General features: G+C 46.7%; 1 protein-coding gene across 1 annotated transcript; it reads left to right on the top strand.

Annotated features, from left to right (window-relative positions):
• The first annotated feature begins 5,647 nt into the window (after positions 1–5,647).
• On the top strand, positions 5,648–12,816 carry LOC112874975 (outer envelope protein 80, chloroplastic). The gene is made up of 16 exons (XM_025938624.1): positions 5,648–6,301; positions 6,396–6,489; positions 6,581–6,663; positions 7,039–7,136; positions 7,251–7,320; positions 7,880–7,973; positions 8,067–8,148; positions 8,833–8,868; positions 10,026–10,179; positions 10,260–10,403; positions 10,475–10,545; positions 10,647–10,725; positions 10,849–10,964; positions 11,098–11,245; positions 12,002–12,071; positions 12,292–12,816. Exons 1-16 carry the CDS (start codon positions 5,810–5,812, stop codon positions 12,444–12,446), a joined length of 1,986 nt encoding a protein of 661 aa, XP_025794409.1. The 5' UTR covers positions 5,648–5,809; the 3' UTR covers positions 12,447–12,816.
• The last annotated feature ends 5,004 nt before the right edge of the window (positions 12,817–17,820 follow it).

The following is a 17,820-nucleotide window of genomic DNA, read 5'->3' as shown; positions in this document are numbered from 1 at the left end:
ACTAGGCCCGGTACACCGGGAGTCCCTGCGAGACGCGCGTGCGTGGGTGCGTGGGGTGGGGTGGCCGGGGCCCCGGCCCACGGTGGGCACGGCCTGCTTTGCTTGCGACGCGAACAGGTCGAGATGAGAGCGGAAAAGGGTCGCTGGTGCGGTGCGGCGTGGCCACTGGCGGTTTGGCCCTGCCGCTCCACTGCCCACGACTTGACGTGCTGGCTAGCTCCGCCCCAAAGCGGCTCGCCGCCCGACGCCGTCGGCGGCGAGGCGGACGCGCACGTGGGGAACGCATCGCCGAGCCGCTCCGGTCTGCTCCGAGACTGCTGGTACCTACCGGCCTCCACCGTGTGCCTGGAGCGAGGACGGAGCGGATCGAGGGAGCTACTCCTGGATGAGATGCAGAGGCGACATGAGAACACGGGATGGAACGGCACGAACGTAACGGCCGGACGTGCCTACCACGTCGCGCCTGCGGCGAGCGGGACCCCGGCGCAGTCGCTGCGGCGCGGCGCGTGCGGTGGCGACAGGGCCGGGGTGGGGGGGGTGGGGGTTGGGGGGTCGTCGAAAGGCGAAAGGCCAGCAGCTGCAGCTCCGCTCCACTCCGAATCTCCAATGATCCAGCGAGGAAAGGGACGGGTGGTTCGGTAGCCTCGGCGGCATCTCTTGCTTTGTCGCTTGCACGCGCACGTCGAGCGCCACCGCAGGGCGCGGGCTGCAGCTGCAGGGGTCGCGCCACTCGGTGCCGGTGCCGCGGCCAAAAGCGGCTCGCGTCCCGACGCGCGCCCGCCACCGCGGGGGCACGGGAGGCGCGTGGCGCACTCGCTGCGGCGGCGGGTGGACCGGCGGTGGGTGGAGGTGCTGAGCTTTTGTCAGGAGAGCGTACGGATGCGAGCGGTGTCCGACCGCCGAGGTGGCGGTGCCGGGTGTCAGGGCTCATTGTGATTGGCCGGTTGCCAATTGCTGCGGCCTTCCGTTTGATGCTATGGCTAGAGGTGGTAATAGAATATCTACAAATTTAGTGTATGAATTTTAAGAATCGGTTTTAAAAAATTTAGACTCGTGTTCTATATGTTTCGAGGTAAGAATGATTAAGAGCTAAGTTAGATCGTAAAGAGAACCATCCCTGCTGTGCTAAAGAGATTCCGAGAGCCATATCCGTCCATACTTCCTCGAAGGCAACTCAGGCAACTCAAATGGACGGACACATCATCTGAGGATATTTTGTTTATTAACAAAACAAGGTCTATTGGTGCAAGATCTTTTTGCATGGTTTCATAAGTTAGCCACAACACATAATCCTTGCATGATTTAGGAATTTATGTACCGCATGAATTATGTAGTCCCATCCAATTGTTTAAGTTAGAATAAGAAGATGCATGAATCATGATCATACGCCACACTTGATCGACAAAACCATGCGAGGATGAACGAAACCCGATGCTGATTTTATCGAGATCAATTTTTGTTGGAAATGGTGATACCCTATCATGTCATAGAAAATGCTGGCGTGCCATACATTTTGACAGTGGCGAAGGGCCCGGTATTGCTCGGGCAATACCTCGGCTTGGCCCAGCCCAACTAAAAAAAACTTAACCCTATCCAATTCCCCAATCCCCACCGTGACTCCTGCTGGCTGCTCCCGAGTTCGGCCAATCCCGACCTCGCAGGCTCGCACGCCGCCGCCCGCCTCTGCTCCGATCTCCGGAGCAACGCCGCAGGCGGAGGCCGGGCCTACGCCATCGCCGCCTGCTGCCCGCCTCTGCTCCAGTCTCCGGAGTCCGGAGCAACGCCGCCGGCGGAGGCCGGGCCTACGACGCCGCCGCCCGCCGCCCGCCTCTACTCCGGTCCTCCGGAGCAATGCCGCCGGCGGAGGCCAGGCCTATGAGGCTACGACGCCGCCGCCCGCGCGGTGCCCGGTGGCACGCCCGCGTGGCCGCGCCTGTGGACCTCGAGGACCCGCCGACCCGGAGCAGAGGCGGCGGTGGCTACAGCAGGAGCTGCGCTGCTGCGGTCCCTGGTCCACGCGGCCTCGTCTGCGCCTCTGCGGCCTGCGGGACTGCGGGCTACGGCGGCGGAGGGCTGAGGGTTGAGGGCAGGAGCCCAGCCTCCCAGGAGCGTCCGCGCCTTCGTCTGCAAGTCCGGCTCCAGCCCGCCTCCGCACATTGGCGCCACTCCGGCCGCCGTCCTTGCCGTCTTGCTGAGTGCCAGCGCCCTGCCGCCATCCTGCCTCCGTTCTCGGCAATACCTTGATTTTGTCGCGTCCTCCGCCACTGCATTTTGATAAGAACTTAATGAAAACTTGCACTAGGAATGGTCTTAGACAATCAATTCGACCTCCATAGTTTGGCCATCATTTCATTGATAATAGACTGGACGAAGGAAGATTGCTGATTTCATTTTCTTTTTTGCAGATGTGCCTTGGCAGTGTTTCATTAAAAGGGAGAATAGAGTGCGACTTGCAACAATCACAGTCCGAGTGAATCGAATTGGATCGCGAGTTCAAGCAGCCACACTGCAAACAACAGAAGCGCTATAGTACAAGAAAGCACAAGTTCTGAGAGTCACAGAAGCGTGGTTAGCGACCGTAAACCCCTCTTCCCCCTTCTGAATCCATTGGCTACCTTCGAACAGCACCAATGGCATTTGAAGAAGGGTCATGGAAGATTGCTGACTGCTAGCTTCTTGTCTTTGCTCTCAGGTAATACTGTGATTGACTGCTTCCCTAAATTTGAAGAAGGGGCCATAATCCACATGCCCGTACAAGGAAAACTGGGACATCAAGCAGTCTCCACCAAGAAAAGTAGGGGCCCAAATTTATGTCTTCTCAAGGAAAAAGACTAGTGAGTTGTCCGGTTTGGCGCTCACAAGAAACAGTATCAAAACCGATCATTATCTCCGGACAACATCCAAGCACTAGGGATGGCACCATTCCTCGTCACATATCCACTACATTATTGCTTCCTTTCGTCTTTAAAGAGAAAAGGTTGTGGGACACGGGGGACTTGAGAAAAAGCTGCGCAAAGGTACTTCAAACAGGTGGCAGGTCCAATTATGCCACACTCGTTTTCTTGTGGGTGACACTTTCAATTCAAATTCCATTAGCAGCAGCCATGTGTAATCAATGTTGAACTAAAAGGTTTGCTAAATATGAATATGCTGAAATACACCTAATTTTCAGTCAAATTTGGAGTGAATTTTTGAAATATGAATACGCTGAAAAGATCCGTGATTCAAATCTCGCATATAATTTAAATAATTATTGTCTTAACACGAGCTCGTGCTCGCATGTTTCTACATTTATTCCAGAAATACACAAACGTTGTTTTGTTTCGGTAGTAGGAGATGCGCCTGTTGATGACGATGTGCCGCCCGTCTCTAGCTAGGGAAGCGCTCGTGGTGACTTTATAATCTTAAGAGTTGTCATATGTTTTACTCAGAAGAATAGCTTGTGCGTACTCGTGTTCTATGTGAGCGTTTGCATTTGTATTGTGTTTTTGCACAAAATAAATAATTATGATGAATCGAACTCTATAAGCTTGATCTTCTCGAATTATGACATTTCTTATAAAAAAATAGATGGAGTATAACGCACGACGACCTTTTCACAAAACAAAGGAGATGTTTCAAGACTTGTATTGTATGTTCCTCTTCTAAATATGCCACCAATGTGGTCTCGCATATCATATCGTTATCTCTTTAGGTTCCAAAAGACGTGTAAAGAAAATTAATATTCATCGGTCTTCTGTCACCGTGCCGTAACCACCACGGTGAATTTTTGTCACGTTTGACTTTGAATCCTTGGCAATTACGGTGTTTACTATTTACTTTGATCTACCGCAAGATTAATCCTTTTAATTTGGCAGCTTACTCTCAAGAGACAAGAAAAGAAAACCTGTAAAAGAAGCCAAGTGTAAATGAAAATATGCTGATGGCCCGATAAATATCGATAATTCACTCACCCAGACAGGCTTGAGATGGATGGTTAATTTCCAGTTAGAATTCTCTCGGTTACTTACGGTCTGATCAGGTAGCTCAAGATCCCAGTCAATATAGCAGGAACAAGGATTCAAATCACAAGCGATCTTGAAAACAACGATCGAAACCACACAAAGACTTTCCCTTTCGTAAACAGAAGAAAGATCAGACAGCAGTTTGGACTTCTGCCAACGTGATCCTGAAATTTACTTCAAAAGAGGGGATAGGAGGAAATTTGCTCATCTCACATGATTTCTTACTCGAGTTTCAGATCGCTAACTAATCTAATCGCACATGATTTTTTACTCGAGTTTCCTAGCCAAAATCTCAGATGGGCCCTTTTAGGCCTAAATTGGCCCGTGATATTTCCAGTTTTGGGCTCAAAACCTCTCGGGCTGGGATTCGATCTGCTGGCACTGTGTCTAATGATCTAACCAAACAAACCCAATTTCTGCTACCCCAATAACCCATTAACCCCAGTCGGCTTCTCCTGCAGCTTTTACTGATTTAGAACTTTTCCGAACTTAGCTAATGTAATGTGGCATGCCAACTGCAGGAAAAGAAGGATAATACATGGAGATGATAGGGTGACATGGTGATTAAGTAGAAGGATTGAACAATTGCACGACAATAATATTTTTAGAAATAATAGTATCAATTTAGTAAAATTGCTGATTCTTATCTCGGGTCCAGTGAGTAGCGGAAGATGGTCAATTAAGTACAACATATAAGAAATTTCGATATTTGACATTAAATCCGCGTGCCTTACTCTTTTTGACATCCAATTTGTAAACCTTTCAAAATATAACCCTTCATCCGCGAATTCTTTTGATTCGGAGGATTTCTTCTCCTTTTCCTAATTTCAAGATTTTTTCTTCATTTTTATTTCAGCACATGTGAACTGACGGTTTTTCCTCTTAGCTTATCCATCCATATTGATTGGATCCCATCAAAACTGTAGGTTTGTGAGCACCGCGAACACCTAAACAGCATGCTCGGCCGGTCGCGCCCGATCAGCTCGTTGGTGGTCTCCTCCTCCTCCGCCTCTGAGCTGACCGACGGGTCGCTCCGACGCCTCTGGAAGTTCAGTGATCCCGCTCCCAGGGACTGAAACAGAAATCAATCACGCTGTCCATGAATACATAGCAGGGAGGTCGCAAAGCAGGCTGCAGGCGGCACTCACCATCCATAAACCACACGTCGTCGGAGGAAATGTGTTCCCGCTTGACGGTCAACTTCAGATTGGTCAGATGGTGGTTTGCTCCTCCGCCTCCACGCTCATGTCGGAGTCGTTGTCCACAGTGACCCTGCGAGCGGCAAACGGCCAAGAACCGACTGAGCAGAGGAGTCCGGCGATTGAGAGGAACGGAGGAGAGAGACGGGGACGAGCGAAGGAAGCATGGGTAAAACAGTTCCGTTCACGTGCGCTGTGAAATGAAAATAAAAAAAATTTCAAATTAAGAAAAGAAGAAATTCCCAAATTAAAAGAATTTATGTAGTATTATATTTTGAAAGACTTGCGTGTCAACAATAGTAGGCGCACAAATTCAATATTAAATATCGAAATTTCTCAGCAAGTAAAAGGCGTCGTTAACCAGCCAACGGACCAGATTCATGAACAGGCTCGCGACCACATCGAACGGCTCTCATTGTCCCTCGAGACAAAAGGGAGGGAACCCGTTCCCCGACCCACCATCCACCATCTCCTCCGCTCCGCCTCCTCCCCCCGCCCATGGCGGACGAATCCCTCGCGCCCTCCTCCTCCGCCTCGTCGGCAAAACCCTAAACCCTAGCCCGCCTCCATTTCGCGACCCTAATCGGACCCTCCGCTCCTGCCGCCATGGGGCGCAGCCGCGATGTCCGCTTCGTCTCCTCCGGCGTCAAGCTCCCGTCCGCCTCCGCCTCGGTACCGGCACCGTCCCCGGCGCCCGCGCCCGCGCTTCTCTCCGCGGCGCTCCCGTTCGCGCACATCGGCCGCGCCTTCGACGCCGCCGCGCGCCGCCTGGGCGCCTGCCTGCCCCGGGTCCCGGTCGCGCGGGCCGACACGGCGGCGCCCCCGCCGGTGCGGCGGCACGGGAAGGACGCGGGAGGGGGCGGCGAGGAGCGGGTGCTGATCAGCGAGGTCGCGGTGCGGGGCAAGGACGGGGAGCCCCTGGAGCGGCCCGAGCTGGAGGCCGCGGCCGCCGCGGCGCTGCGCGCGTGCCGCCCCAACGCCGCGCTCACCGTGCGGGAGGTGCAGGAGGACGTGCACCGCGTCGTGGAGAGCGGGCTGTTCCGGTCGTGCATGCCCGTCGCCGTCGACACCCGCGACGGTATCCGCCTCGTCTTCGAGGTCCTTGTTTTATCCTCTTGTTCACCCCATTTTCCTTCCACTGGCTTATTTCTGGAACTGAGGGATGCACAATTCCGGTTCTTTTGTGGTTTAGGTGGAGCCCAATCAGGACTTCCATGGGTTGGTCTGCGAGGGCGCCAACATGCTGCCTTCCAAGTTCCTGGAAGATGCATTTCGTGATCGCCATGGTAAACGTGTTAGTTTTTCAAACAGTTTTAAGCTTTTGCTATGTGATGATGTGGTGTCTTAAATTAGAGTTTTTGGTGTGACAATGTGCAGGAAAAATCATAAACATTCGACATCTGGATCAAGTGATAAAGTCTGTTAATGGATGGTATCAGGAGCGGGGTCTAACTGGACTGGTAGGTCATCATTAATCTGAATTCATGTTTCTCGATCTCGTTTTTTTCTTTCTGCTTATCATTTTATTGTATTTGGTGGGTTATCATTATATGTTTAATATGATTAGCTAAACTAGGTGCTTGAAGGCCATTTATCCTGAAGTAATTCTCTGCGATGTGTTGACCATCCAGTAGCTACAACTGTAGCAACTGAGTTTGTCATGCTCCTTCTTCTCTAACCCAGTAATGATTGTATATATCTCACCAACGCTAAATATGTGTCCAACTCAGCATACAACATATGATTCATTTGTTGTTCATTGCATATAGAAATAAGGACCCTCAATGCTACATTGCTAAATAATAAATCACAAAGAGCCATTGATTTGGATTCAGGTTTCATACGCTGAGATACTTTCTGGAGGAATTTTGAGGCTGCAAGTTTCAGAAGCTGAGGTTAATAACATTAATATCCGCTTTCTAGATAGGAAAACGTAAGGACCTATCTTTACTCTGATATTTTCATGATCAATTATTGTTTTAGACTGCGTAAGTTTCTAGTTTTCTTATGGTTTCCACCCTTCTCTTTCCTTTCTGTGTTGTCATAGTGGTGAACCAACTGTTGGAAAGACACAGCCAGAGACCATCCTTCGACAACTTACCTCCAAGAAAGGGCAGGTCAGAGCATTTTTTTCGAAAGTTATCTTTCTCAATTGCTTTATTTATTTTTTATATACTTCAGGAGGACTATTGATGATATGTTAAAATGCAAATATTATCCTTCAGTTATGTTCTTCTAGATGTTGCATGAAATGCTCATTCTTTCGTCTTCAGGCAAAGGCTTATACCAAAGTCACCAGCTTTTGTTACAATAGAGGTGTATTTGGTTGGAGACTTGAGCACATAGAACTAAGCCCCTCTTTCTTTGTTCTTTATTGTGTAAATTCTGGCTCTATTCACAGTAATATTTGAAGTCCGGTTGGGTGGTTCTGATTTAAAACATTATGAAAGGAGCACTGCGACATAAATAACTAAATATTAGCAATCATCTATAAAAATATCAATAATATGTAGATTTGGGGGGGGGGGGGGGGGGCTGGTGCTTTTCTTACCTTGTTACTCATGTCCTGTTGCCTTATGCTGTGACATTAATGTTGTATGTTTAAACTTCACACTTACTTGTCAGTTTAAACTTGGCACTGATCGTAGCTAGTTAAACTACTAATGGTGAAAACAGGCTTACAATAGGGCACAAGTCAAAAGGGATGTTGAAACAATACTTACCATGGGAATCATGGAGGATGTTACTATAATTCCACAGCCAGTTGGAGGTAAGCTAACTTTAAGTTCTCTATCATTATTTTTGAAGCTGATCCATTCTCTTGTTAGGTGCTAGTGTTCATGTGCTTTGTAATTATCTGCAGATTCAAATAAAGTTGATCTTGTCATGAATCTTGTTGAACGCCCTTCGGGTGGTTTCTCTGCTGGTGGTGGCATTTCAAGTGGGTGAGTACAAATGGTGCTTTGTAAGCTGAGCTGTGTAAGATTGTATAAAACGGCGTAGCCATAGTTATTAGGAACGGATCGGCAATTGAACAGGCAAAGTCTTTGGTTCACTGGTTTGACTAGTTGGACCAGTGGTTCAAAGCGGTTCAATGTCTCTTAAATAGATATTGATACACTACTAACACAAGGCAAAGCATGGCCTGGTGGTGATAGTTCAGTCTCATGCGTCTCCTGTGTTCGAACCCCATGCTCAGCTCCTTTCCTCTCATCTTACCCTTCCCGCCTCCCATTTTTCCCCTTCCGCACGCATGTGCCCCAACACAGAGCAGTCACCAGCGGTTTGGTGCCGGTTTTCCTAATGCTTTTCCTCTAAAAACCAGGCAGTAAACCAGTTTTCACCTGTTTATACCGGTTCGATTGCTCAGGCGGTCTTTTAGCTGGACCGGGCCACCGGAGGCTCTGGTTTTTCCAGTCAGACCGCTAGTCCAGTCCGGTCTTAAGAACTGTGGGCGTAGCTAGTACCTGCATGCTTTAAGAAATTCTGTTCTGATTCACTACTGCTGAAAAAACTGTAGATGCACTGTTTTTTTTTTCTCTTTTAATCTCCAGTTGTGCACATGCACAAAGTGCAGTTGAACTTGCTATTCTTCAATGCTTATTATATGACATGCTGTTTTTCTGCAGGATAACCAATGGACCCCTTTCTGGACTTATTGGCAGGTTGGTATGTTATTCTTTCACAGGATAAGATGTATATATACAGCTACTGTGTTTCTGTTTCTAGTGCTATATAATGCTTATTCCTGCCTGTGAGTTCCTACTCTCCACATAGGTTCAATATTTCATGGTCCTTCAATAGTTCCAGAGATGCAACTTTTTCTTGCTGTATATTAGTTGTGTGGCCCTGCGCTCAAAACTAGGATCTGTTTTGAAAGGGTGTATTGTGTTCCAAATCCTTAGGGACTAAATTCAAATTTGAGTTAAGTCCTGAAAATATCTGGAGTTATACCCCTCTTCCAAAGAGGCCCCCAATGGCCTTTTCCCCTAATTTTGTTGGGCTTAACATTATCACGAAGCCTCATTATCTGGGTTCTAATAAATGTTTGGAGGGCTGAAACAAAAATCCACTATTATGGATAGACTTCTATGGTTATCATTAAAATTGCCCTGCAGCTACAACATCTGGAGCAGCTTAGCATAAAGAGCTTATCCTCCAAAGCCCGAGCAGGCCATATGGACCGAGAAATTTAGAGTTATCATTTTGTATTGTAGAATCCGTCAATTATTTAATTTGAACATGTTGATGATCTTTTTGTTTTATTATCAGATGTATATAGCTTCAAACCCCAGACCAGCTGTTTACTAGTTGGCTACAAGCATGTGCCCGCTTCACAAAATTCCTTTAGCAATTGTTTGCCAACACTTATAGCATTTGGGTATGAATCTGCTTGCTAGTTGTCTTGAAACTTCAATGGTCAACTAATCTTACACTGAAATTCTTATGACCATAATAATCTGTAATTTGGAGTATCGTTATAAGGAGCACATTAATTGTTGTTTTAGCTCCATGTATATGGAACAGGGAAGAGTCACTAGTTTCATTTTTTACATGAATCCTCTCTAGGATTGTGTAGCCTTCGCTCTAAAGACACTGCCCTATTGACAAGATATGGTTCCATTTTTGAGAAAATGCCGCCTCAAGAACAAAGTGACAAGTTTTTTCGAACTAAAACCAACATTCTGATTTCTGAACTTGTGGTAGTATGTCTAGAATAAATCATTTTGTTGCAGGCTTGCAACTTCTTACCAGCTCCTACATCTTTATCTGGATATATTGAAGATGCACATAGTCTAAAAATTTTATCACTTGAGTGCAGCTTTGCATATTCACACCGGAACGTTTTTGGGAGGAACAAGAAATTGAACCTCTCACTGGAGAGGGGGCAAATAGATTCGATTTTTAGATTGAACTTTACTGACCCATGGATCGATGGCGACAACAAGAGAACCTCTAGAACTGTTATGGTTCAGGTATTTAGCTTTAATATGAATCGCTTTTTATTTCCGCTAGTTAGCTTCATACATATGTTTATAGTTATTTCTCTTACCAGAACTCAAGGACTCCTGGAACACTTGTCCATGGTGGCGATCATCCTGACCATGGGCCTATAACGATTGGACGTGTTACTGCCGGTGTGGAGTACAGCAGGCCATTTAGGCCAAAATGGAGTGGGACGCTTGGCTTAATTTTTCAGGTAAATATTCTGCTTCTTATCCTTTTAGGACTAGCCACAAGGTATGGCGCTGACCTTTTCTCTCTGCACAGCATGCTGGTGCTCGTGATGACAAAAGCATTCCTATCATCAGGGATTTCTATAACAGCCAATTAACTGCCAGGTCTCCATTCTCATTGTCTTATTTCCTTGGTTTTCACATGTTCAGGCACACAATCAATGTAGTTAAGATTTCTTCCTTATATTTATTACATTGCATTGCAGTGGAAATAATTATGATGATACGCTGCTTGCTAAGTTTGAAAGCGTCTACACCGATTCTGGGGACCATAGCTCTACAATGGTTGGCATTAATGCTTATTCCTTCCCCGAGCAATATTCACAGCCATAATTGCTTATCTCCTGCTATCCGGTTTTCTTTTTTTTTTGAAAGACCCTTATCTCCTGCTATCATTGTTGCTTGTAGTTTGTTTTCAATGTTGAGCAAGGTCTCCCTGTTCTTCCTGAGTGGCTAAGCTTCAACAGAGTGACAACACGTTTGAGGCAGGGCTATGAAATTGGTCCTGCTCGGCTTCTTTTGAGGTTTGCTTTTATCAAATTCTTGTACTGGGCCTGTAGCAAAAAACTGTTATGAACTGAAAGCCCTGCATATTAACTTGCACTGATAGTTGTTTCCATTTCTGTTATTTTCTGTATAATTTTTTGTTTGATGTAGTGCTTCTGGAGGTCACGTGGAGGGAAACTTTCCACCTCATGAAGCATTTGCAATTGGTGGGACAAATAGTGTAAGAGGATACGAAGAGGGTGCTGTTGGTTCCGGGCGTTCTTACGCTGTAGGAAGTGGAGAAGTCTCGTGCCGCATGGTAGGCTTCCTCCTCCTCCTGAACCTTATAGGCCTCTTATCTTTGTCAAATCAACTCCACATGGAATTATGTGACACTAGTCTGACAAAAATCCAGACACAATGGTATGGTAACTTCAGAATACTGTGTTGGCAACAAGGGTTCTACATATCTACATAATTAACAAAAAAAAACTTATAACCATTTATAGCCTTATAGGTGCCGGACCCTGGAATAGGGCCCAGAATTCTCTGTTCAAAACACATTCCTGGAATACCTATATGAATATCTCGCAACGAATATTTTAGCAAAACCAGTATCAATATGCATTTACAACATTATTGCTACTACTAGGACCAGTCTTGTATTGTTTTTGCTCAAATGAGTATTCTTTGGATGGATCATCACCTAGTGATTGGCTGCTGTAGCTTAACTGAGGCCTGCTTGCTTTACTTTTTCACTGCTCTACTTTCATATTTAGCCCAAGTAGCAGTACTGTTATAGATGGATGCTGTGACGTTTTTTTTTTATAGAATATTTGCTGAGAGGTACAGCAGCTGTTCCTGGCTATTTTTTCTTTGCACTGAGAATCTGGAGCCCTGTTCCCATGTCTGAATAGATTGACAGCTTGAGTGCTGTCCTCTGCAAATGTCATCATGTGTTTGAAGAAATTCATATCATATTATACCTACTCTGTGGTCTCTTAAATAAATAAATGAAGGTATTCAATCAGCACTGTGATAGTGTGATTAATTACTGGTATTGCTCTGCATGCAGTTTGGGCCACTGGAAGGTGTTGTCTTTGGCGACTATGGTAGTGATCTCGGTTCTGGTCCTAAAGTTCCTGGTAATTCACATTCTACTCACATTTTACCCAACATGAAAGTAAAGTGAGCAGTCCCGTCTTATACTTTTGTAGGATACATTTGACACAATGAAAGTCTAATACAGCTGGGGATCTTGCACTTATGCAATCATTACATCATCAATACATGTCGGCATTTTTTTTTCTGTTAGGCAATATACACAGTTCTTACATGAGCCATCCATGGTATTTCGCTGTTCAGGTGACCCAGCAGGAGCTCGTGGGAAACCAGGTAGCGGGTACGGCTATGGTGTTGGCGTTCGTGTGGACTCCCCATTGGGACCTCTGCGACTTGAATACGCCTTCAACGATAAACAAGCGAGGAGATTTCACTTTGCTGTTGGCTACAGAAATTAACATGTATATTCGTCACGTTCATCTGCTTCGTTCTTAGCATTTTTGGCTGGTAGGAGAGGTGGTACATACCTTCCCATTTTTTGGCGACGTTGACGCAAGTTTTTGGAGAAAGCTTTGTTTAGATCAGGTTTCGTTTTGTAACATATAGTTCCTTTCTCCTGTTGTAAGCATTCTCGTGCTAGAGAACTTTAAAGTTGACCCTAGACTCATCTGGCAAATTCATCCTGCCTCTGGTATCTGAATTCTGAAATGCCCGGCGGTGAAACAGAAGATGCGAAGAACGAGGGATGAATACGCAGTTATAGCATTGCACATTCCTTGCGTATTTATGCACAACTTGATTATCTGAGTAGTTGATTTATTTATTTTATCACATGGATGACAGATGATATATCCGGACAATACAAAAAGGTTTCTTGGTGGCAGCGAATGGTTCGCAGAGTCCCTTTTTTAAATTTACATGCTCACGGATCTAACAACAAATGTAGCTGTTACATTCTGGGTAACTGAGTTTCTATCCTCATGTTAATCATTATGGCCACAACTGCTTACTGGAGACAAAATATCCATGGAACAATGATCTTTGTATTCTTTTGAGGACAAAATCGATCCAGTACCAAAACTTGAATGATCTTTGGCAGCATCTGCTTGAATTTTTTTTAAAAAAGGGTTAAAAATAAATTTAAATTCAAAAAAAGGGTGCCGGTTTGGGAAATTTCGAAAAATGGGTACCTCCCGCCCAATGAAAGGGCGGGATGACGCATCCCGCCCATCCAACGGGCGGGGGGTCGGCGGGGGGAGGAAAACCTCTTCGCAGGGGCCTGTTTGCGAAAAGTCAGGCGACATCCCGCCCTTCCAACGGGCGGGATGTCCTCCGAGGGGCCTCCCGCCCGTTGGGAGGGCGGGACGTGGGCCTCACGCCCGTTGGCGTTCTGGTGAGGGGCATCCCGCCCCCCCCAACGGGCGGGAGGCCCACGTCCCGCCCTCCCAACAGGCGGGATGTCCCCCCCCCCCCCCCACTATTTAAGCCCCCACCCACCCCCTAATTCTCATAAAATTCATCAAAAATCAGAAAAAAGAAAAGGAGTAGAGGAGAGGAAGAGAGGAGACGAAGCGGCGAAGCCCTGTCCACACGTCGGTTTGGAGGTATTATAATCGTATAATTATTAATTATTTTTACGAATATTTGTTAGGGTAGTTATACGTAGAATTCAGTATTTTCAATAGTTTTTAGAAATATTTGTTAGGATAGTTCTATTTTAAATAGTTTTGAGTATTTTAATAGTTGGTAGATATATTTCTTAGGCTAGTTATATTTTAAATAGTTTTTATAATTGCAGTAGTTTTTAGATATATTTTTTAGGGTAGTTATATTTCGAATAGGTTTCGGTATTTTGAATAGGTTTTAGAAATATTTCTTAGGGTAGTTATATTTTGAATAGTTTTTATAATTGCAGTAGTTTTTAGATATATTTTTTAGGGTAGTTATATTTCGAATAGGTTTCGGTATTTTGAATAGCTTTTAGAAATATTTCTTAGGGTAGTTATATTTTGAATAGTTTTTATAATTGCAGTGGTTTTTAGATATATTTTTTAGGGTAGTTATATTTCGAATAGGTTTCGGTATTTTGAATAGCTTTTAGAAATATTTCTTAGGGTAGTTATATTTTGAATAGTTTTTATAATTGCAGTGGTTTTTAGATATACTTCTTAGGGTAATTATATTTTGAATAGTTTTTATAATTGCAGTAGTTTTTAGATATATTTTTTAGGGTAGTTATATTTTGAATAGGTTTCAGTATTTTGAATAGCTTTTACAAATATATGTTAGGTTAGTTCTATTATAAATAGTTTATAATATTTTCAATTGTTCGTAGGAATGTGTCTTACGGTACTTATATTTTTCATGCAGATATGGCGCAGACACCAGAGCTCCTTGACGCGCACATCGATGAACGGCACAGGTCGTACCTGGCTGCGGTGGAGGGGCAGGAGCTTCACGAGTTGCGCCCTCGTGTAGCAAAGGAGTTGTTGCACCTGGACGACCGCTGGCTTGACAGGTGATACTTTATATTTTTTTACGAAACTAATGTATAGCGTGTAAGATAATTGTAACCACAATGCAAAATATACAGGTTACGTGAGGCTGGTTTGCTGCCACTCGCACGTATGCTTCAGGCCGGCGACGGCCAAGACGGTGGCGCGAAGAAGCGGATGCAGCTGGACCGCTCTCTACTTGCAGCGTTGGCGGACAGGTGGCGTCCGGAGACGCACACGTTCCACTTGCCGTGCGGGGAGATGGCCCCCACGTTGCAGGACGTGTCGTACCTGCTCGGGCTTCCCATTGCGGGTGAAGCTGTTGGCCCGGTTGCCGTGCCACCTTTCTGGAGGGTGCAGCTGCAGGAGCGGTTTGGTCCAGCGAACCCGCCACTTGTTGTGAACGTACCTGATTTGCCCGGCCCCGCCAAGAGTTGGGTAATACAATTTAGGGTACGTCCAGTTATTTTTTATTTAATTTAATTGAATCATATGTGAGTACCTCTATGTTTTGAACAAATATATTACAGGCTCAGGATCTGCACCCTCTGGCTGGGCAGTACGAGGTGTCACGATACCTGGAGGCGTATCTGTTATGGTTGTTCGGCTGGACTCTTTTCTGCAACTCTACCGGCAATTACGTGGACAAGGTGCTCATGCAATACGCGCGCGCGATTGCGGATGCGGAGCCGGGCCAGGTACCTGGGTGGAGCTGGGGATCGGCAGTGCTTGCTGCGACGTACCGAGGTCTTTGCCAGGCCTGTTTGAAGACGGAGAGGACTGCCGTCATCACAGGCTGCCCACTTCTGCTGCAGCTATGGTCGTACGAGCGATTCGCCATAGCACGTCCCCTAATCAGCGAAGAGCCTTATCCACCCGAGATGTACGGGATGTGGGACGAGGATAGCCCCACGATGGGTTCGCTTTGGACCGATCGACGGGTAAGTTCTTTTAAGCTATTTAATTTACTGTTGTACATTTCTGTATACGAGGAGTACCGATGCAGTTGTGTAATTTTTTCAGATGAGCTGGGCACATCGGCAGGTCCGAAAAGCATACCCTCAGTTCGTGTCCGAATTTGATCGGATGCGGCCACAGGATGTCATCTGGACACCGTACACCGCTGCGGCTATCCAGACACGTGCGCCGCATGGGTTGTCTTCCCTCTGCACGCGTGACGAGGAGTACTGGCTGACAAAGGCGAACCTAGTGTTCGATATTCTCGTCGAGCCGTACTGCGTCGAGCGTGTGATGAGACAGTTCGGGCGACGACAGCAGTTTCCTCTCGTACCTCGAGCGTTCCAGGCCGTGCCGCGCAACGTACACGAGTAAGTTTGTGATAACACGTTTTGTATGACTTATATATTCGTTATCATAAAGCAATGTTGAATTTCAAATGTTCGCAACAGATATTCGCGCAGGGGATATCATGCCAACGAGGTGAACTGGGTCGTCAAGATGCAGGAGTACGTGCAAGGGTGGCTAGACGCACCTGACGATGTGTGGGACGAGCCGCAGCCACACACAGAGGCGTCTTACAGCGCATACCTCCGCTGGTATCTCCTTCGTACGCGTCCGTACGTCACTCATTCACGTATTCATGACGCGGAGGATCAGCACCAGCCGACCATTTCTGACACGTATCCCTCGTACCGTGATCAGGACCACCGTGGCGCGGTACGTGTTTCGCAACTTGAATTATTAAATATTTTTTCTAAAAGATCGATACCAATAGTAATCTGCATCCCATTACGTATGCAGATCGATCTGATCAACTTCGCGGAGGTCGAAGCTACATCTCAGATCACGTTGATTGAACGTGGAGTGCGTGTACCGGAGGCACAGTACAAGGACAGCTTCCGTAAGATTCAAGACAGCTTGACGCGAGCGTTACGTGCACTGACGTGTCGCGGCAGAGATGACGTGGGGACCTCCAGTTCATCTCATGCGTCCGCCCACGTGTACACAGCTGGCCCGTCGACCTCTACAGCACCGCACGCAGCGTCCAGCGGTACTGCCGCTAGTTCAAGCTGTAAGTTCTTCATAATTGCCATTTCAATCACCTATGATTTACACGACTAATTTCATTTCTTTTTGTAGTCATGCACTCGACGGCAATGGGACCTCCTCCTGCAAGAATGGAGCCTCAGACGTTTGGCGCCTATGCTCCAGGAACGTCTCTCCCGTCAGGCTCGAGGCCAGCTGCACCGTACTCTTATGGCTATGCTCAGCATGCATGGTCGACGGGAGCTCCTGCATACGGTGGTCCATTCGGTGTGCCGGACTGGGACGACTGGGAGGGCGGCTCCGCCACTTGGTCAGAGCTGGTGGGCGGCGGCGCCGAGCCTGACATCATTGGTCCATCCCAGACATATGACGCTCCAGGTGCACAGTCCCAGGATGACCCCTTCACACCTGCACCTCCTCCGCCTCGTCCTCACCGTGCTCCAGATGCATTTACGTACTCGGAGGACCACATACGCCGACGGCCTAGGACTAGGGGCGGGAGGCCCAAGAGAGCGCGAGGTCCGGGACATGCGGAGTAGATACTCCTGATTTGGTGAACTTTTTATATTTGAACTGTTTTTGTATGATACTATTTTCTTTTTAATCGGTTGATCTATCGTACTGTCGTAATATTCGGATTCTACGTTGCAAAACGTTATCGTTTAACCATCTTCATACGAATTTTAGATAGAGCAATATTCTTCGTAAAATTGAATTAAAATTTTATATGTACACAAAAGAATATGGCGAATCAATATTGCATTTGAAAACAGTCTGAATTTCAAATAGATTGTAAATCATAAATTCCAAAGGAAAATAATAGATTGTAAATCATAAATTCCAAAGGAAAATAACAAAAAAAAATGGCGCTAAACATCCCGCCCACTGGCCGGGCGGGATGCCTCCCGCCCTCTGGCCGGGCGGGATGCTCCCTCAGGGACCCGTTCGCGAATAAGAAAAGTTTCTTATTCGCGAAGGGGCCCTCGGGGGGGCCTGGAAAAAGTTTTTTGAGGATCCCGCCCGCTGGTTGGGCGGGATGTCCCCGGCCCCACGCCTCCCGCCCGATGATCGGGCGGGAGGCACCCATTTTTCAAATTTTTCTCAACTGCCACCCCTTTTTCGAATTTTAATTTTTTTTAAACCCTTTTTTTAAAAAAAATCGCATCTGCTTCCCAAGAGAAAAGGTATGCACGTGAGCAACTGGGCTTTAAAAGGTTACGAGTCAAGCCCAGGATTAGTCAATACCAGCCCGGCCCACTTTCCATGTACACGTGGCCCCAATTTAACCATCTCCGCGGTCGCGCCAAAAATCGCAAATCAACCCAGCCCA

The sequence above is a fragment of the Panicum hallii genome, chromosome 1 (assembly GCF_002211085.1).
Source record: "Panicum hallii strain FIL2 chromosome 1, PHallii_v3.1, whole genome shotgun sequence".
NCBI lineage: Eukaryota > Viridiplantae > Streptophyta > Magnoliopsida > Poales > Poaceae > Panicum > Panicum hallii.
This window is presented reverse-complemented; position numbering and strand designations above follow the sequence as displayed.